Source organism: Idiotropiscis lumnitzeri, chromosome 11 (genome assembly GCF_059441095.1).
Source record: "Idiotropiscis lumnitzeri isolate Australia: NSW breed Sydney's pygmy pipehorse chromosome 11, RoL_Ilum_1.0, whole genome shotgun sequence".
NCBI lineage: Eukaryota > Metazoa > Chordata > Actinopteri > Syngnathiformes > Syngnathidae > Idiotropiscis > Idiotropiscis lumnitzeri.
The window spans coordinates 1,981,151-2,002,287 of record NC_142401.1 but is presented as its reverse complement, the minus strand read 5'-3'; the positions used below and the strand labels follow the sequence as shown (position 1 = coordinate 2,002,287).

The following is a 21,137-nucleotide window of genomic DNA, read 5'->3' as shown; positions in this document are numbered from 1 at the left end:
TTGCAAGATCCGATAACAGAAGTTTTGATGGTTCAAAAAAAAAAACGTGCGTGGCTTTTGAAAGCGGATTCTTTGGTTCGCCCCGAGGCGACGCGGCCTTTTGGGGTAGTGGGGGTTGGGGGGGTGGAATGACCTCATCTTGAAATTTCTCTGGAGTGTTTTTTTTTAACCTAATATGATCTAGCTTTTACTTTGTCCTTATTAATGATAGAAGACAATAAATGCATTATGGGAGCGATGGTAGTAATTCAAAGAAAAATATACGAAAAATGTCAGTTGACAAGCTTCCAAATTTGGAAATGAATTCAATGTTTCATTGTTTTAAAGAAGAAAAAAAATAAAATCGCCATGTGATATTTTAAGGTGGCAATCAATGTTTTGGATTTTGCTTGCTCAGGTGTGTTGTGGTCGAAGGCGGCGCATGCGCAGTGCGCGTGAGCAGGTGAAGCGCGAGCTGCATGCGTGCGAGGCTCGCATGTGCTTCACTCACTGGCCGAGACCGGAGCCTTGCAGATGTCTGTGCTGGACAGGATCGACTGGAGGGTGAGTGCCGTCAAATGACTCGGCTTCTGTTTTTTTTTGTTTTTGTTTTTTTAATTCGCAATTGAACTCTTATTTTTACTTCCAAAGAAATTGAGCTGTTTGTGAGCGTCCGTTGTAGGATATTTTGACCTCAGGGCGTTAGTTGATATAAGGGAATATTTTATATTTATCTATTTTCTAGGAACGAAAGAACGAATGAAATACAATTATTTTTGCTAATTTGCGATGCTGTTGTGAAATTTTTTCAACGATTTAGCTATTTTAATCCGCAGCAGTCGTTGTAGTTAAAGTCACCACAATGACAATAACAATCGCATATAACCTAAATAAAAATATGCATTAATCAGTAAAATATATGCATTTGCATTTTATTTAAAAAAATCGTGATGGTTTTCCCCATTAGAACCACGTGTATTATTTGATTACATTGAAACTACCTAACTAATTAAAGTAACAATTTCGATTCGTGCATAAATAGGCTATATTTAAAAAAAGATGTAGGCTATTCATCCTTTGTGAATTTTTTTTCAAGAGTGTTTTCCACCTGACATCCGCAGAACCGTCTGAGTTTCAAAATGTCGTTAAAGGACACACGCACGCACACACACACCAGCGCGCACACACACACACGCACCAGCGCGCAAAGTGAGTGTTGCTCAAAACGTGAGGCCAAGCGTGGGTAAGTGTCTTAAAGTCGCTCCACTGTCCACTGTGACGTAAAATAACATTTTAATCAGCGCGCACTTGATTTAATCTCGAGCATCTTTGCTGTTCCCATGCACGGTTGCACGCACGCATTGCTCGACGCCGGCTGTCCTCTCTCCAATTATTATCAGAACCAGTTCCAATGGGCTTTTTAATGATTATTGTGCAGTTTTTAAATCCTACAAAATGTGTTTTTGGAAAAGGTTTTGCACAGCGAAGCTTCAAAGTGTGCTCATGTCGGACCTTGCAGAGCTCCACCAGAAATGCAAATGAGCTCAAGAAAGAGTTTCATGGTGGGCGATTGATGCTTGCGAGCTTCAGCCCCCCTCGGGCGTGTTGCAGCTTTAAACAGCGTTTTAAGCACCACCGAGAATTTCTTTAAAACACAATAAATAGTCTTTATTTCATGGAAACATACAAACTATCGATTTGCGTGATTTTTTTGGATGAAATTTAATAAATTGCATGAACCTGGCACACATAGTACAGTAACTCGAAAAGCTCCAGAGAAGGCATGCGTACCATGGCATTGATGCCAGTATATCCTGAAATTAAAATACATTTTTAAAAAATCGTAGGGATTGGTATGATTTTAAGAATTATCAGATAATATGAGAAAATGGCTAAAATTATTTCCAATTGCGCAGCAACACGTTGAAAATGTCGGTCCTTCAGTAGGCTGAGCTCATTTTAAATCTTTGTAATAAATGTTAAAAATACACCCCAAAAATGTTAGAAGTTATTAGTTGGTGTGAATCTTCATATCTTGCAGTTTCTTCCCTTTCTGGAACATAACGACGCACAGATTTCCAATTGGCCATTTTTTCAGCCAATCAGCGCTCTCGGCTTGGCCTTTTCTTTTCCTGATGACGTCAGTCAGTGGGGCAACGCCCACCCGGAGCGACCACGCAGACTTTGGAGAGCTGCAAAGCGTGCCTGTGCCTGACGCGCGCGTCTGCGCGCTTTTCGTCCATGAGAGGGAGTCAAGTTTCTTCTGTTAAATGCTCAGCTTCTCTGCTGTTGCTCAACAGACGCAACGAGACGCCGCGGAGACAAGAGAAATATTTCTCTCTCTCTCTCTCTTTCTTTTTTTACTGGCGTACCGTGGAATAGTCTCCAGTTGGAGGGTGGATTGCTGGACACTGTTTCCGCCTTTATAAAACAAACACCCCAAAAAACGCTCCACGGGATTTTCACCACCAAACTGGATTAACTCCAAGGCGTTAAAAGCAGCCTTTTTCCACTTTTTTGTGAATGTGCGCGTGTGTGTGAGCTCGTGTTGTATTATTATTGTTGTTGTTGTTTTCCGGGGGGTGACGAACCCTTTTTCCCCGGGGTCACCATGTTGTGGAAATTAGCAGACAACGTCAAGTATGAGGATGACTGCGAGGTGAGTTCGGGGACATTAAAAAAAAAAAAGTTCGGGGACATTACGGGTGACGCATAGAATTTTATTTTTAAAAAAAAAGTTCGAAATATGAGTGTACTCACTTTTCAGATTTAAGTACTTTCTTTAACTAGCCGCCAATCAGTAAAGCGTATAAAGAAAACAAATAATAGAGGCCTTTCCGGGAAAACAGTTTCGTTGGCTTTTCAGCGTTTATAAAAGAAGTGATTTGACATTTATAACAAATAATGCATGTGCTGTTGCACAGGGTATAAATCAGGTGACCATTTGGTATATTTTGCATTTTCTGCAATAGTCCTATGCGTTGGCAACAAAAGATCAATGAAATAATTCACAACAGTACAGTGAATTTAACATCACCCGATGAAATGCAGATTTTGAGTAAAATTGTTTCCTGCTTTTGCCACTGTTTTTTTAATAGTCTATCATGACGTGAAAGCTCGATGAATCAATGTAAACAAGAAATAAAAATATACAAATTCAGTGAATAGTGTCCCCAAGCCTTTGCACTATGAATTTTAAGTAAACGAAAAAGGAAATATAAAAAAATCAACCCTTGAACAAGTCGTCTTCCATCTTCCAGGAGCGACACGACGGCAGCAGCAATGGCAACCCGCGACTGCCTCACCTGCCAGCGGTCAGCCAGCACCTGTACAGCCCGCCTCCCTCCCTCTCGCACTCGGCCACCTCGGACTTCCAGCCGCCTTACTTCCCGCCCCCCTACCAGCCCATCTCGTACCCGCAGTCCGGCGACCCTTACTCGCACCTCGGCGACCCGTTCAACATCAACTCCCTGCACCAGTCGCCGTCGTCCAACCAGCAGCAGCCGTGGCCGGTCCGCCAGAGCCAGGAGGGCCTGGCGGCGCACGGCAGGAGCGGCCTGGCCGGACAGATTCTCGGCCTGGACGGAGGGGGAGGGGGCTCGTCCGGGGTCAGGAGGGAAAGCTTCCGCCGGCCGGAGCTTTTGCCCCCGCACGCGCACGGGATCGAGGCGTCGGTGATTGGGGAGAGCATGGCCATGCACGACATGCAAGGCCACGGCATGGACGACGTGCAGGTGGGTGCCAAGCTCAGCACACTTCACAAAAAAGTAACATGTGCCATTCTTGGAATTGTAAAACAATGTCAAATGTTTTTTTATTCAGCACAAAACCTAAACCTTACAGTGAGTGGATCCGACGTATGGCGCTTGAAAATTAAATCAATTGTTGTGGAGATTGGAATTATTTTCATTCCATTTTTCGACATGAGCATTAAAACAGTCAAGATTCTCTCCAACGGCCACCACAGAAATGATAAAGTTATAATATATTGTAACACCTTAAATTCTATATCACAATCAGCATTATCATGGCATCCCCAATATAAAATATTTCTTTTAATTTGTGTAAAGATATTTATTAGCCTAATATAATTTCTTTCAATATGGCCTTGTCCTTTATTTCCCTCCTCATATTTAATTTTTGTATTTTTTTTTCCAACCACATTGGAAACCTCCTGCATGTGTACGACTTTTGAGAATCAGCACGAAAAAGCAACGCAGCTGCATGCTTTGTTTCTTGTTTTTGTCATGTCCCATTCAAATAAAATTGTCAATTAGAATGTGACGCAACAAATTCTGCCTTTAGGGTAATTATACTACTTGCTCGTAAATGATTATCTTTCGGTAATTCTCACCACTAAGCGTGTTGTGTTTTCTTTATGTAGCAACTTGCAAAGCTGCCCAAAAAATATTAGAAACAGCTGCCAATTTCATGCAGCCTGCTTGTCCAATCGCAAATTGTAAAGCCAAATAAAAGGAACCGCCATTTTATGTCAGGGCCAATATTTTCGATGCAGTTCTTGTATTGTTTCCCCTTCGGAAAACGTGTGCGATAACCTCTTGATCTTACTTCGAATTCTCTTCTTTTTATCAGCACGTGGACGACCACGGTATTATCATGGCAGATCAGACGGTCATCAAAAAAGGTGAGTTCTCAACTTCAATTAGTGAACGGCGCTTCTACATGAGCCTTGCAGTTCCAATAAGCCGCACTTAAGTTGTTAAGTGCATATCTTAAGTAGGTTACACTCCTTAGCGTATGAGCGGGACGTCCTTCCTACTAAGCTCCGTGTGATCCCGTTGTGGGCAAAGTGCTTGAGAAGACGCCCAGTGGGTGAAAAGAAAGCGTGAAAATCAAAAGTGATTTTGGCTCGTCTTGGGAGCGGGAAATTACCGTAAGCGCCGATCCCACTTTGGGCCGGGGTGTGCCGAGCTCGCATGTGAAGGACAGGTTAGTAATTTGTTGGGACATGAACTGTTTTGATGAAGGATCTTAATTCCCCGATGATTTGTCATCAGGAGTCCATTAGACGGGCTTTGAGTCGGAGCGACTGCAAGAGCGCTTGTAATCGTAGACTTGTGTGCAGTGAGAAAGATGGATTAGGTGGTGTGATGATTGTCGCGGTTCTTTTATGTTTGGATTTCTCATCTCGCATTCGCCGCATGCCCGATGTCAAGCGCAGATTAACTCGCATTATAATCCATTTTTCAAAAGTTGTCTTTAAACGTGCCAAGAGCAGAATGATGCTGTTCTGCGTTCCATGCGAGCTTTTTCAATCGCTGTATCCGGGGAGTTCCATTTACAGACTTTTTTTTTTTTTTTAAAGTTGATGCTAATTTGATAGCAGTCGAGTCGACTATTCGCTGATGACGTCACTCATCGGAAGCGGGAATGTTTTGCGTGATCTTTACAGACGATGAATCGCTCATATTTAGAGAAGTGATAGTAAAAAACACAATTAGTATTTTTGGGGGACTAAAACAGTCACTGAACTATTCAAATATAAATGACCAATTGACATTTGTGGCAACAATGTTCGCGAGCACATCAAAGCAAGCAAGTCGTTTGCGGCCCAAAAATTTGCTGAGTTGTTTTGACTTCCTACAGCAGTTCTGTGAACTCTTCTTTTTTTTTTTGCTTGTTTTAGAAATGCTGCAAAGCCAATTTTCACATCAGCGAAATGTAAATAGTTTGCTGAATTAGTTTTAATTTGGTTTAGTACAATTTGGTTTAGTATCGTTTTTGTTAATTTAGTTTTGAGTTTAATTACCCAACTTAAAATGCCAAAAAGTTTGTTTGTTGAAATTTTAAGTTCAACCAAGTTATTTATAATTTATTTATTTATTTTTCGTGTGATGAAAAAACAATCCTCGTCATTGGGATTGCAACTTGCACAACTTGCACCAAACGCGCAAACCTGTTCAGCGTGGTGGCAAAATGCAATGTTTGCAAATAATCTTGACTGTCGCGAAAAAATTCCAAATACTGCTGGAGTTTAGCTTGTTTAGCTGTATCGGTCCTGGTACTGAAAAAAAAAAATCAATGAGTGGACTTTGACTCAACTTTCATTACGTTACGGTGAACTCCAAACATTTTATGTGGAGTCAAATAGTCGACTGCATGCGGTGATATATTTGAAATCAATGAAACAATATGTTTATTCTGTTGTGGGTTAGATTGTGCAGCAAGTGCAGCGTTTGGACTAAATCAGGGGTGTCAAACTCATTTTTGTGGACGGGCCACATCGTACTTATGGTTTTCCTCACAGGGCCGTTATGACTGTGAACGACAACAATTTTTCAATTTATTTGAAAAGGGGAGGATTGGTCAAATAAATGTCACTATCTCAATGTTGTCAAAAGTGAAGAGACGGTAGAAACAGGAAGTTGCCGCACATGATTTGCCCTTTGCGGGCCACATAAAATGAGCTCGCGAGCCAAATCTGGCCCCCGGGCCTTGAGTTTGACACCTGTGGACTAAATCATCACAAATTTCTGTGCTTCGTTTACTTTCATGTTTCCTTCTTTGCTTTTGTAGAGGGCACATGATTTATTGCGTGTTTGTTTGCTTTTTCTTTTTCTTTTCTTTTTTTGTATCTTATCCCTGACAGATAAAAATCAAGCATCTAACTTGTATTAAGTCATTCACTGCCAGCTGAGTAAAAAAAAAAAAGGATCTTTGACGTCTTTAGCCGTCAATGGCAGTAAATGAGTTAATCGTTTTCTTTTTTTTCCTAAAGTTCTGTTCACCATGCCATCACTTCATTTTCCACCAACCTATCCCTCAGTTCTGCTGAAAAAAAAATGAAACCTATTTGTCTATTTTGGTGTCGAAAGGTATTATAAGATTCCCAGATTTATATTTCAGACTGAATAATCACTGATTTATTTTTCTATTTCATGGAGTGGCTCAGACGACATATGGGTCTTAAACACGTCTTTATAGCTCTTAAAAAAAAAAGAAAAATTCTGGATAGTAAGCAGTGATGACTCATAACTTCCCGTTCCCACGCCCAAGGGCACGCTGTGGGCAAAGTAGGCTTCCCCCGAGCAGGCAAGCAGGCAGGCAGCACATGTGTGACTCTTGTGATTTCTGTCTCAGTCTTAGGACTGCGAGGGGCCAGGAGCTTTGATCGCGTACAGAGGACTTGTTATCAGGGGGGCATCCTTGCGGGTGAGGATTGTCGCCTGTATGTTAGTGTGCTGTGCTGTGGTTGTGTGTCCAGTGACTGTCAGTGCTAATATTTTTCCTGTCCATTTTCAAGGAAGGCTAATCACGGGAGCTCGTGTCCATGACTGTCCGTCTGTCTGTCTGTACTGTCCATGTTTGTGGACGGTGACTTACCGGCTTTTCAAATTGGCAATCTTTCGTTTAAAGCGGGTGTTTTATGGGAAATGCGTTTTTCATCCTGTAATTGTGTTGTATTTAAATTTAGTAGTAACTTCCATATTTGAGCAAACCTTTTAGTAAATGCCAACAACACGAAATAATTATAAGCCTCTAAATATTAACCACCAAATATCGCATTTGCGCAGCAACGTCTTTGCCCGTAACTTGTCGGCCATGTTTGTCGAGTGTTTTGTTGATACACTAGGCTCTCAAAAATATTTGTCTTGTTTGTGAATTTCCGAAAAAAAATGTTCTGATTTATGCTCTCTTGCAACATGAAAGCACTTAAAAGGAAAAATTGATTGAGGATATTTGATGCAAATTGCCGACCATGTTTGTGGAGTGTGTTGTTGTTGTTTAGTCTTGCGACTCATGAAATGTGAAAATTCTGTGTTAGCCGGAGCATTTTTACAACAATGTTTGTGGAGTGTTAAAATGGAACCCTTCCTTTGTCTTTCTTACGATTACATAGGAACACAATTCATGGTCAAATATATCATTTTTGCTGCCATGTTTGTGAAACTGCAAGAATTTGCCTTTTTTTGTGGGGGGGGGGGATATGAGAACTGACATAATAAATCAGACTGCACAATCATTCCTAACCTTTTGCGTCACTTCCTTCTAAACTTGAGTGTGAACGCGCTCGGATGGTTTCGACGAGGCCCAAAATGCTCCGACCGACTCATCTTAAGCTTCTCCTCCCCCCTCAGGGCCCGTGACTCTCCCCAAAGGCAACGCGCTGGGCCTCCCCTTCCAGAAGGAGTCCCTGCTGGGCATGGTGTCCAACCCCACGGAGGTGTTCTGCTCCGTCCCGGGTCGCCTCTCGCTGCTCAGCTCCACCTCCAAGTACAAGGTGACGGTGGCCGAGGTCCAGAGGCGACTCTCGCCGCCCGAGTGCCTGAATGCGTCGCTGCTGGGAGGCGTTTTACGCAGGTCAGAGTGCAAACCTTCCAAAACGTTGCAAATTGGACATTTGCTGTCTACGTTGAGTGTAAATTAATTTTTGCCGTCAGACAAAAACAGAAGCATCCATCCATGCATTTCCTGTAGCGCTTGTCCTGATTCGGGTTGTGATCTGGAGATCCTGAGCTGGTTGCCAGTCTTTCACAGGGCGGCAACAAAATAAGAGAAGATTCAAAGTTGACGCGTGAAGGCTCGAGCCAAGATTCAAACAGAATCTCGTGACTGTCAGGCAGAAGTGCGACTGTAACTCGAGCTGCAGCTATCAAATATTTTTGTATTCAGCTACGCTTTTGAAAAATCAGTCAAATAATCATGAATTTGCATTAAAAATAAGAACAAAATAATTTGATTGGTTAAAAAACAATTATGAATAAACCCGAGAAAAGAACACTTTTCACTCTTTTTAGAAGTGACGTCAGAACCACGCCAATGATTTTGTCGGCTAAAACAGCACATTTGCGCAAGACTGCTTTGTTAAAAATGGATCAGCACGAACTGCAACTGTCATTTTTGCCAATTTCACGAACTTTGAAAAGTAGTCCAGCGGGTTTGTGGTTAGCTGTTTGCCGCTCACGCTGGGACAAAGCGCTGCACTCTCCAATATCAGCGTTGTTAATTTTTTTGAACATTTGATCATGTGTTGATGTTGGTGACAACTTCAACTTAAACTGGGCTCCAAGTTACAGTCAGGAAGATGAGTCCAACAAAAAAGCGTGGCAAGGTGCTGATGTCGGTGCAGATTTAATTTTAAAGTTGGGCTTCACACCACGTTGGCGGCTTGTTGCTTGCTAGCTAGCAACGCTACGGCGAACTTGCCTGTCTTCTTCACCATACACACCAAATAAAACGAGTTCCCAAGGCAGAAAGTTTTTATCCTTTGTAAAAAATAACCAATATTACTGCAAATTATGAGGCTGCGAAACTCTTTTTCGTGCATCTCTGTTTGTATTATATCGCCACGAGGTGGCCAAGCAATCCGTCCAAAAATATGGCAGAAACATTTTATATTCCCAATTTACCATATTTTCTGGAATATAAGGCACATGTGTATAAGGCGCAATTGAGATTTATTTAGCGTATTTTCTGAACTTTAGAGCGCCCCGAGTATTGAAAGAAAAGCCGCACCGCTGTACTCGCCGCACGGTTCCAAATTGAGGAAAATAGTAGCGGCTTATCGACCGGAAAATACGGTCATAATTCTTCGTTTTCATAAAGTACACTATTATAGCGGGTGTTTTTTTTATTTATTTATTTTTTTTCAACAGATTAATGGCATTTTTTTAATTTTAAAAGATAACTTGACACACGTGTTTTGAGTCCCGGAACTCGCATCTCAATGTATACGTGGTTTGCAATTAATTTTCCTGTGAGGGAGACCTCACTACCGACTCGAAACTCACTGAGCTGGATAGGAAGAGTTGGCCGCCTCTGAGATGAACCTATACCACAAGCAAAGAGTGTGTGTGTGTGCGTGCGTGTGTGTGACGGTCCAGTCTACACCAGACACCCCTGACTGTAGATTTTCTGCTTGTAGCGCACGTTTGCTGCTTCCCATGTGCCTCATGTTATTGCTGACACACACACACACGTGCAAATTCACAAGCATTTCTAAGTAGGTCATATAGTATGAGGAGGGGGATTTTTAGAGGTGGGACTTGCGAAGGGGGGTGAGGGGTGCGCACGCACCAAAGATGCCGGACCATCTCGTAGGAGAGCCGGATGTGCCACTTCTGCAGAAGGTGCGTCGCGGGGTGCGTTGTGTCACTTGCGCAAATGTTGCGTGGCCTTTTCACTGAACAAAAGAGCGTGTTCATTTACATGTAATCACATTTAATAGATCCTGTGTGGGCGAGACGGCAAGTTCCTCGACTGGCAGGTTATTTCCAGTGCTTCGTGTCCTCATCACTTTTTTTTAATTAACTGCTTGGAATCAGTCCATGCATGTCTGCCTCACTGTTCGAATTTCAGCTGCGGCTTCTCACTATGCCTGCATGTTTTTTTTTTTTTGTTTTTGTTTTTTCAGGTGTTCCTCCCACATTCCAAAAATGTTAATGCTCCGTTAATTGAAGACTAAATTGTCCATCAGTTTGACAAGTCCAGGGGGTAGCCTGCTTCTCGTCAAACGTTAGATGGGATGGGCTCCAGCTCACCTGTGAACCAAATTAGAACGAGCCCGACAGAAAACGGGTGAATGGGTAACATTCGGTTTGGCGTTCCTCAGGGTTCCGTACCTGGCCCTTTATCATTTAATAAAAACATAAGCCCCTTTTCCACCAACAAGCACAGGAACATTTAGTTCCTGGTAAAATAAGTTCCTAGTCACAAAAGTTCCTGTGGCTCAGGTGGTTTGCATCTTCACCACAACTCATTGTTTTTGGAAAATCATGCAAACGAGTCTGAGATGTTGTGTTACTTTGTTACTCATTTAGTGGACTTCAAAATTGTGTATCTTAATCCAAGTTGAATACATATTGGATGACTTTGAAATATAAAATCAATATTCAAATGTCAACATTAAAATCCGAGTGAAAGTGTGTGTTTTTTTATTTACTCGTTATTTAAATAAGGCAGTTGAAAAGTGATTCTCATTTGCAATGCCATCCGGGCTGCAAGCGATCACTCGAGGTCGTGATTTAATCGGGATCCAGGAAGTCTTGGTGGGTTTCCTTTTCTGCTCACATTTTAACGTTGAAATGCAAAATGAGTAACGGTAAATAATTTAGGTTTCCGATAAGTTATTGTAGAATGAAATTTACCAGGACGTGCAATGGTGAGGTCGTTGCATGTGTCTTGCAGATGATGGACAGCTCACGATTTCTTCACTTGAAACTGTCACCAAACGTCCATCCAGAACAGCTGTAACTCAAAATGCGATTGAATTTTGCTCCTTGTTGAGGTCCAACTGGGGTCACACCAATGACAGGTCGGCATTTTAGGTTAAATGGCGAGCCGTTCGGGATGTAAGACGGCTGCGCTAAACTCCAACTCACCGACGACCCAAATGAGGATGAGCGCTTTCAGAAATGCATGGACGGGTCAAGGGAATCCATCCAAAAACATGCGAGCAGACTATTAAATGTCATGTTCATTTCACCGTGAACAGATTTTCTCCAAACGTCAGCTGGCTGTGCCGTTTGGCTGACAGTTCCTGACTGTGCGACTTTTGTGCGTTTTTGTGTGTGTGTGTGTATCTTGGTGTGTTCACAGAGCCAAGTCGAAAAACGGAGGCCGTTCGTTGCGAGAAAAACTGGACAAAATTGGGCTCAACTTGCCGGCAGGAAGAAGGAAGGCGGCCAACGTCACTCTACTTACCTCACTTGTGGAAGGTGCGCCGCGTTACTCTCCTGCTGCCTCGTCTTCCTCGTCCGCTGTAATTACTCTCAGGCTGGAATGTTGCTCTAACAAAGCCAGAATGTGGGAACGTCAATCTTGGCGTTTTGCGTTAGCGTCTGAACACCGCGCTGCAAATGCCACTCATCAGTGGCATTCTTTGCAATTGAACAACAACAACTTTGAACACACGGTGACTTTATTGTCTGGCTCCTCCCACATTCTGAAAACACATAGGTTAGCTTAGAAATATATACTGTAACAAAATTATTTAAAAAGATATCGTATTTTCCGGACGATAAGTCGCTACTTTTTCCCTCGATTTTGAACCGTGCGGCTAATACAGCGGTGCGGCTTTTCTGTGGATTTTTCTTTCACCAGTAGGGGGTGCTCTATAGTTCAGAAAACACGTTAAATAAATCTAGATTTTTTTTCTCTTGGGTCTGTTCTGTTTTAATGAGAAAAATCTGTTTATGTACCTTTTTGTGCATTCGCGGTACAAAATCGTGTACATGCAGTAAGCAACTCATTTTTGTCAACATAGAAAAGTACGGCTTACAGCCTGGTTCGGCTTGTATATCGTTTTTTTTTTTTTTGGAATGTCTTGTGTTAGCTAAGACTGTTTATCTTAATGCTATCAAATAATGCAAAACGGCATTTGGCGAATAAATAACGTCGCCATCACGACATTATAAGCTTTTGAGCAACAGATGTTTGAACGCAAATGTCTGATGAACACAAGTAGACTTCTAATGTAATAACACTCACGGCAATATATTCTTTATCCTCTGCAATGAACAACAGATCTCACGGTTGACTTTTTACTCGCAATTTTGACGTGTTCCAGAGTATTTCTGGGAATGATGATAAAATTCTTATTTCAATGACTGCCCTGTAAAATATTTAAAAAATGCAGTAACTGTTCCGCTGATGCATTAAATAACATCTTGTATTTATGTCTTTGGCCAACCTCCGAGGGGACTCGAAACCATTTGCGGTTTAGTGCCTTGCTGAAGGGTACAGCTCACAGTCGCCGTTGACAGATTTGGTGCAAATATTTGTCTCCAACATTTTTGGGCCGCCACTCACGCAGATTGTCTGACTGCTCAGCTGACGCACAATCGATATCCTTCACTATTGTGTTCTTTGCCTCCAAGTCCCGCTTCAAATGGAACACATCCTTTTTACCTCTCGCTCCTAAATATAGGCCATTCACAAGTCAGCCCCTCAGTGATCACAAGAACTGTTGCCGTCTGTCTTCTTGCTCGCTTCACTTTGATTCAAAAGTCTGATGACTGCGCGGCGAGAATGTCTGGAGGCCCGCTGCTATTTCCAGACCTCGCCCGTTGAATACGGCCTTGTTATCTCGTGCGCCGCTCGCCAGGAGGCACGGCTGACTTTAAAAGCTTCAATAGTGGATATGTCCCTCGTGCGCCGCCGCGCTCGTTGATGTTGTTACCTAGCAGTCAAAGGCGCTCTTTCTCATGTCGCCACTCCTTCCATTTCTCCTCAGGTGAAGCGGTTCATTTAGCCCGTGACTTTGGTTACGTGTGCGAGACGGAGTTTCCCGCCAAGGCCATCGCCGAGTACCTGGGCAGGCCGCATGTGGAACGGAACGAGGTTAACTCTCGCAAGAACATGCTCCTCGCCGCCAAGTGAGTTGGCATCGTTTGAAAAAGAAATTCCCTTTCACGGAATTTGACAGTTCCTCACAGGCTCTTGAGTTTGAGGAGGAAATTCGACAAATTTCAGCTGTGTTATGGATTACGCTTGTTTTGATGCTTTGTTTAGTCCTAGTTTGATGAAACTATCCTGAACCAAATGCGGACACGGGCATTGCCATCAACGCTTTCTTTCTGATTGACAATCACAAATTTAAGTTTGAGCATAAGTGCAAAATACATGCTCTAAATGGTTTACATTTTTGGTGAAGCATTTTTCAATGCATTTATAATCGATGTCCTAACCCAACAACAAAAGGATTGAAGCAAATGAATTTTAATAAATGTAATTTTTCTTTTTTCCAGTGCAAAGGACTTTCTTTCATAAAAATGAGCATTCAAGGATGGCACAAAACTGCTCAACAAGAAACCAACATTAAGTGCAAGAAATCTTTTTGTAGCTCCCCCCCCCCAAAATAAAATCGTCTTACTCATGACTTTCAGCTTGTTGAGGTCCTGCGTAGCATTACAAAGCCGCCGCCCAATAAAAAAAAATTGGCCTGCTCAAGTTGTAGTAGTTGTAAACACAACGAATACAATTAGAATACATGACTGCCATCAAGTGTTGATTGGTGAAAGTACAACTTAAAACTAGAGTCAGCACTTTTACAGTTTACATTTTCTTTGCAGTTCAGCACCTGCACATTTTCAAATTTGCGGACTGGTGTGGTTTTTTATTTTTCAATATTTTTCTTAATATTTTGGATTTTTTCCCCGTTTCATTTCCAGGATTTCTTTCCCCATTTCCCTCTCTTGAGTGGAAAACGTATATAGCATATCACAGTTTTTTGGGGGAAGATTTTTGGGCGTTCCAAAAAAAACCCCACATATTTTCAAAAAGCACCAGTCAATATTTTGCCTAAAAGATAAATAAATATTTTCCTCAAATGATATAGATGTCAATATAATGAATGGAGAAAAAAGTTGACTCTTTTGACTAAACAAACGTGACATGAATATTTATTCCCTCTTCACAACCCCTCCCAGGCAAATCTGCAAGGAGTTCACCGACCTGCTCACCCAAGACCGCTCGCCGCTGGGCAACTCGCGTCCGGCGCCCATCCTGGAGCCGGGCATTCAAGGCTGCCTGACCCACTTCAGCCTCATCAGCCACGGCTTCGGCTCGCCGGCCATCTGCGCCGCCATGACCTCGCTGCAGAACTACCTGAACGAGGCCCTCAAACAAGTGGACAAGATGTACATGAGCTCCGACACGCAGGGAGCCTCCGACGGCGGCGGCAAATCCGCTGACAAACTGGACAAGCACCGGAAATGAGACCACAACCCCGTCCCCCCACCCCAACCGACCCCCCCGATGAGCTGCGAGACCCCCGGCTGCCCCACGCCCTTTACAATATAGTATTTCCACGAGCGTCTTGTGTTCGAAATCACTCCCTGATCACTACGTAGTGAGATGGACATTTTCTTTTATTATTATCCGGATGTGTAGTGAGCATAAGTTATCGCTTTCAGCAGAGGTGTCCAAACTTTTCTTCCGAGGGCCGCTTACAGAAAAATGGAAGGACGCCCGGGCTTCTTTTGACCATCTTTGACTTTTTTGCCCGTACGTCTAAATAGAGCCTATGGCGCCGTTGAACATAAAATTGACCCTGCAACTGCATCTCCACATTTTTTTGATCAAATATAAAGTATACAATCTAAAAATCCCCAAGTAGTTATTAGGGAGTCGAGAAGGAGTGACCAATTCCAAAAACACAACCAACATTTCTCTGGTAACCTGCCGGGCAACTTGGGCTCTTTTTATCTCCCCCGTTATGAGGACATCATTTCAAGATGAGTTGCAATGTGCCCTCCTCCCTCCCTTCTTCCCCCCTCTTCCTCCTCCTCCTCGTCCTCAGTGGCGTCTGGAGGCAAATCCTCTGATTTCCTGTGTCTCGACGGACTCGCAAAAGGACCATTTTTTTTATTATTTTTTTTTTGTTGTAATTTTTGAGAAAGAGATGCAATTGCCCACCACCGTTTTTCTGTTCTTGCTTATGCTTTGTTTGTCTGACTGCGTGAGGAAGACTCCAGTGTTGTTTTGTGCTGTCTGAACGGGTTACACAACAGAAGCCTCTGTGATGCTGTCTTGAAGGAGACGTACAATATTTTTTTTGTTTTTTTTTTTGTGTGGAAATGTCTTCCCGCTTTTGCCAAAATGCACAAAGGATCAATTTTATAGCACACTTTTTCCCCACAAGTGAGCCCTCCTTTTTTTTTTAAAGCTGAAATCAGCTTGTTTTGAAAGGGCTTTCCTTTCTGATGGTCCTCCCCGCCCCATTTACTGTGGGGTGTGCCAATCATGCAAGAATGACTTTTGTTACCATGACACTTGAAGCGGTGGCTACCTGTTGTGTGCAAAGTGTGGGGGGAAAAAAGTGAGTGGACGCCAGATCCTGGAAAAAAAAAAAGCATGGCATGTATTTTCACTCCTGGGAGCAGCACTTCATTGCCAAGATGCCAAATTCCACTTTTTTAGCCAAATCGCATTGCCAAAGTCAGTCTGAATGCTTTTGGAAAAACACACACACACACACACACATATCAGCTCAACATTTGCGGATTATTATGACCTGGATGACTGAGAATATACAAAGACAGGAACAGAAATAGGAAGACAACAAAAATTTACTTGGTTGTATTTTTTTTCACACTTGATAGGGCCGAAGGCACCTAAATATTTGTATACAATTAAAAAGTCACTTTTCAATAATATGTCCCCTTTAACATATGTTCTATTTGTTAGCCTCTGTTCATGTTTATTTAAAAAAACAAACAAAAAAAGCTATTGATGAGTTTACTTTTGTGTGTGGTTGCGTGTGTAGGGGTGTGTGTGTGCGTGTGTGTGCGTGTTGTGAACATGTGGATATACTGTAAATAATTTTTTCTAATTTGACATTAAATTCCAAAACAGAATTTTAGCCACTCAAGCCTGTCCCGAGTTGTAAATATTTTCTAATTTATGTTGTAATTTAATGGGCTGTTTTTGTGTAAATAATGTTTTTTTGTTTTTTGGTGTTGACGTGCTTTATAATAAACGGGTTCGTTTTTCTATCGAGTAGAGAGGTTAGCAAGCGGACATGATAAACTTTTTTGGTTTTGGAAATGATGTTAAGATAAAAGCAAAAAAAAAAAAAAAAATGACAGGAAAAATAAATACGATTCAAGCCTGACGCTTGACCGTGACTCACATGCTTCTTTTCAACGCTATCAGCGAAATGGATCAGTCACATGTTGGACGGCTTTCTATATCTGAACAGTCTGCATTTGAAAGTAGCATTTTGCTTTGAGAAAAAAAAATTTTTTTAGGCGTGTTAGCCAGCTATTAGCGTTGGTAGGTAGTATGAGCCTCTCCCCTTAGAACCTGTTCAACCAGAAGTGTCAGAATTGGTGTCTCAGCGGTTGACTGGCTGTCTCGCGTTTGAGATCAGATAATGGGAGGAGGACGTGGTTGTCGGGAAGACGACGACCTACGACAAGTATCGGCGAATGATTTTGGGGGTGGGGGGGGGCTATTGGCGGCCTTTGATGACCGGTTGAGCTCAAAATGTGAGCGAGGCCCCTTTGGATATCCTGCCGATAAGTTCTCTGGGTGATTGAGAGGACCTGTCGGCACGTCGCTGATCGGGATCTGATCCCACGCCAGCTGCACTCAACAAGTCAGCAATGTAAACTCACTACAATACCGAGGGCCATTTGTACTAAGTGAAGATTTGATGGTGATAATGTGCAAATTGAAACTTGATGCCAACTTGGATGGATGCGTAACTCATTTTGTGCTGTCTAACAGGCTTTTTATAGATAAAGAGCGATATAGCGAGAGAGAAATTGAGATAGAATACAGTAGATAGAGATATGGAGATCTTGTAAACAAATTCAAAATGTAGAATAAATCCGGCGCTGTAATTCTGGTGGAAATTCTTCTTGTTTGTCTTCTATTTAGAAGATGGTGAGGAAGAAGGAGAACAGCAATCATGACAATAAGCTTTCACTGACACAACAAGGATTTACAGCGCCCATAGGTGCATGAACCCACCAGGAATGTGCCTTTAGCTATTATGCAATGTGGAATTCTGGTTAAAGGGGAAGTCAATCCAAAAATGTTGGTCACAAGAAAGTGTTCTATTCCGCACCACTCGTCTCAATGTGGCATTCTGATTAATTTTGCGTTTGTGGAGTAGGTGTGGAGCAATAAAATCCACCGGTTTTTTGGCCATCTCAGGCGGGGCGTGGCCATTTTGTCACTTCTGTCTACTGAAAATGGCATCACAGTTGCTGAGGGCTGAGCCGTAATTTGCCATTACCTGAGTAATTGAGATGTCATTTTCAGTCAACTGAAGTGACAAAATGGACGACCCCTGAGATGGTCAAAAAATGTTGGATTTTCCTGCCTAATTCATCTTACACACACAAAAAAAAAAAAAAACTTTCACCTCTCTTTGGTTCCAGTAATGCAAATGGGCTTGAACGGTCACAAATGAAATGATTAAGTGAAGCCAAAATAAGCAAAGTTGAGTATTTTTTATTTATGTATCTATTGAAAATAAAAAATATACATATATAAATTAACCACTTTGCAGCATGCATCTGTTTAAAACACTCTCAACTCCCTCGCCCCCGTTCCTCATGATTTATTTTTTTCAAATGCTTGCAAGAAGGTGTGTGCTGTAGGAGTGATTGGACTGTGACGCACCCAATAAAACGGAGCGTTAAAAAAAATAACCACGAGCAAGCGCAGACTTGTGAAGTTTAGCAGACAAAAGAATCTCGTGCTGTGCCTTCTCTTATTGTGAAACAATCCGGCCCGAGTGACCTTCCTCGTATGCACGCCGCGGCACATGACGCTGTCGGTTTGCTTGATTGTTTTTCTCAATTAGCCATGAAGGCGCTGCTGACAAGCGAGACTAAATGTCATATTGTTTACTTGGAAACACCAAAGGGGGGTGAAACACACACACATAATGCATGTTATACATTCAATCCTCTTTCAAAAATGCACTTTTACGCCCTAACGTGTTTCTCTGATCCAGCTCTGTGGCCACAAATATGCGTATTAGCAGTGAGACTAATCACTCGCTTGCATTTGCCGACCACCGAAACCACTTCGCCAGCGTCACCGTTAGCATGACTCGGATTGACGCAGGCTGCTGCAGCGCATTCTCGTATCCAAAGAAGAAAATCTGGAGTTGAGTTTGAGTCATTTGCCACCACAGGAAACAGATGGTGCTTCAAATCCAAACGAGTGTCTCCAAAGCGTAAGAACAATGGGAGCGTTTGTAATTGAAAATGACGTTTTGTCATAAAAAGTCATGGGAAATGCCTTGGAAATGTAATGATGAGAGCTTTTGACATTTTTGGTGAAAAAAAAGATAATCAAAACAAATAATGAACGGCCCCAGGAATGCTGTTCTAGTAAAATGCTACAACAGCGATCATGGGCGTCGATGGCACTGGTGAAGGTGGGGGACACCACTACACTATTACCGCCAGGCAGAAAGAAACTGGTAAAACAGAAGATTAAAGTTCCTCTACCATTGGGCTGATCGTGAAATTTGCGTCGCGTATGTTGGGCTACAGCTGCTGATGCATGTAAGTACCACAAGAAATGTTGGAATTAGGAGCTGTGAGTCAGAATTTTAATCAACCCGCTTCCTGAAGTCGCCTCTCCGACTCAGCAAGGCAGACAAAAGCCCGACATCGAATTGATGCAATCTGCTTCTCATGTAAACACGATGGTGACGTGTTTCGTTGTTGGCAACTTTGACGGTACCGTGTGAAATAGTCAAAATTCCCACTCAATGAACTCACCGTCACAGTGGGCACAGGTCTTCACAGTTTAACATTTCCGCCCTCTAGCCACTATTTTGTGATAAGCGAAAAATATATCACATGAAGATTCAATTGTATTTTCATTCACAAAGGAAGTATTTAAGCAAAACTATGAATACGGGTCGTTTTATTTGTTCTTTGCTTCTTTTGTTTGCAGTTGCAGTTATTCTCGCCGTGACTTTCCCTCTGACTCGTCCTGTCTGCCCCCAGCATGACTCACAGGTAAAACACCTGGTTACTCTTCGTCGTCTGTGGAAAGCCTTTCAGCATTTTTTCCATGTCGCTCTTCAGGTCCATGGACTAGTAGGCGTTTTGTCCTCACTCCTAAATCAATGAGGACATAAAAAGGAATCAATAGCCGTCGTAAATTAAGTATTTACAGTTAAATTAACCCAAGTCACCAAAACTTGGCATTACACCAGGGGTGTGTAGACTTTTAATTAGAGCCAGCAATGTAAAGTGATCAGCAGAAGGATTAAAAATCAATCCAGTTTCTTTGTTTTGTTTTTTTAGTTTGTTGGTGTGCTGTGAGATTTTTCTCACCTGAAATACTCCATGTATTTAGCTAAAGAAAAAAAAAAGCCATATGAAGTTCTACCGTCACTGATGATGTCACTGATGATTCACATAAATGCGAAGGCATATCAGGGTGGGCTGTGGTGGATTTAATTGGGGAAAAAGAAAGGGAACTGTCATGATCGTAGTGAGGGAGGTGTGAGGGGGTGGGTGTGCTGGGCTGACCGGGGTCTCTAAATGGGTTCACAGCCTAATCCCAGAGGAAATTGTGGAAGAAATTAATCTAAATTACAAGGATGAGTCTGGAGTCTGGAGGGGCTACAAAGGGAGGGCAAGCGGGGCGTTTGTTTGAAAGGAGCGCGAGGGTGGGAGCGGGCGAGGGCTCATTTCTTTTCTCCAACCAATTAGTGGCCAAGTGTAGCACCGGACCCCCTCGGCCCCTGATCTCGTCCGCGCGCAGACAACAGATGTTGCCGGTTCTCAGGGAATGTGCGTCTCTTCGCAGGCCTTCTCGCTGCTTGCGTGTGCGTCATCTTCCTGCCAGGATGCTGTCAAATGTGACATCATCGTCGAGCAGGCGGGCGGGCTTCATCCACTTCATATCAACATCCACGAGTACGAGCCCCGACATTGTGACTCAAGCACCTATAAGAATAGTAAATGGAAGACTAAAGAATTATAATAATAAAAGCCATATCATGTGAGAACAAAATATGAAAAAAACTGAATCCGAATATTGTGTAACCTATTCATGTAATCAACAAGTTTCCAAATCGGGCGCCCATTGAAAATTTTCTTTTAGAGTTTAGTGTGAACTTTAGACGTGCAATGATTACTCGATGAATCAACAACTACCGGATCATCAAATGAATCCACAAATATTTAGGGGATAATTGATTCATCGTACCCTTTTTGAAAAATGTCAACAGATCAGATGCTTTTTCCCAAAATGTTCCCCGCCTCAATCGTGGATCGATCGGAAGGCGACAAACGAGTACACTAGAAGGAGCCTTCCGAGCGCTGCCTTTCATTGTTGAGTCTAATAGGATTAGAGATTATTCGCAGGGATTATTGATCTGTCTGCGTCTGACTCTTCCCTCACTTCTCATCAGGACCTCACACATGGTTGGTTCCCAAGGAGCACGGGAGGAAATCACCTGCCGCCAGGTTTGTGTTTGCTGCTCGTACCAAATCCATGAACCTGCACACGAATGAACAAAATGAGTGTCGTGTATGAAATTCTGCCTCCACAAGTGAAAATGCTTTTCTATATTTTGACGGATTCATTTATAGCAGACAATATCCTTTTAGGTTGTTTTGTGACCGGACATGTTTCGCCGAGTCTTTTGAGACTCGTCTTTATCAGCTGATGTTCCATGAGGGCGTGACACAAGGATGACCGGTAAGTCA

At 42.6% G+C, this 21,137-nt stretch overlaps 2 protein-coding genes across 5 annotated transcripts in view; both read left to right on the top strand.

Annotated features, from left to right (window-relative positions):
• The first annotated feature begins 414 nt into the window (after nt 1-414).
• On the top strand, nt 415-16,864 carry tfap2c (transcription factor AP-2 gamma (activating enhancer binding protein 2 gamma)). 4 transcript variants are annotated; one of them, XM_088309678.1, is made up of 8 exons: nt 415-543; nt 3,240-3,713; nt 4,573-4,624; nt 7,081-7,152; nt 8,079-8,301; nt 11,539-11,657; nt 13,175-13,316; nt 14,370-16,864. In XM_088309678.1, the coding sequence occupies exons 1-8, from the start codon at nt 514-516 to the stop codon at nt 14,656-14,658; spliced, it is 1,401 nt and encodes a 466-aa protein (XP_088165804.1). In that variant the 5' UTR covers nt 415-513; the 3' UTR covers nt 14,659-16,864. The 4 variants fall into 4 exon arrangements, with proteins under 4 accessions (XP_088165804.1, XP_088165806.1, XP_088165803.1 ...); XM_088309677.1 differs by lacking the exon at nt 415-543 and adding an exon at nt 2,248-2,638; XM_088309680.1 differs by lacking the exon at nt 7,081-7,152.
• Nucleotides 16,865-18,816: 1,952 nt separating this feature from the next.
• Nucleotides 18,817-21,137, top strand: part of LOC148326705 (uncharacterized) — a 42,924-nt gene continuing 40,603 nt past the window's right edge. The window contains exons 1-6 of the mRNA XM_088308851.1: nt 18,817-18,886; nt 18,960-18,971; nt 19,041-19,148; nt 19,369-19,433; nt 20,233-20,342; nt 20,840-20,894. Coding sequence (XP_088164977.1) covers nt 18,817-18,886; nt 18,960-18,971; nt 19,041-19,148; nt 19,369-19,433; nt 20,233-20,342; nt 20,840-20,894 — 420 coding nt within the window. The remainder of the gene's footprint in view (nt 18,887-18,959; nt 18,972-19,040; nt 19,149-19,368; nt 19,434-20,232; nt 20,343-20,839; nt 20,895-21,137) is intronic.

Excerpts from the sequence above, each read along its gene's own strand:
- tfap2c (XM_088309677.1), top strand. The coding sequence starts at position 2,591 with ATGTTGTGGAAATTAGCAGACAACGTCAAGTATGAGGATGACTGCGAG. Across the intron at positions 3,714-4,572 it reads ACGGCATGGACGACGTGCAG|CACGTGGACGACCACGGTAT; the intron begins GTGGGTGCCAAG and ends TCTTTTTATCAG. Across the intron at positions 7,153-8,078 it reads TCAGGGGGGCATCCTTGCGG|GGCCCGTGACTCTCCCCAAA; the intron begins GTGAGGATTGTC and ends CTCCCCCCTCAG.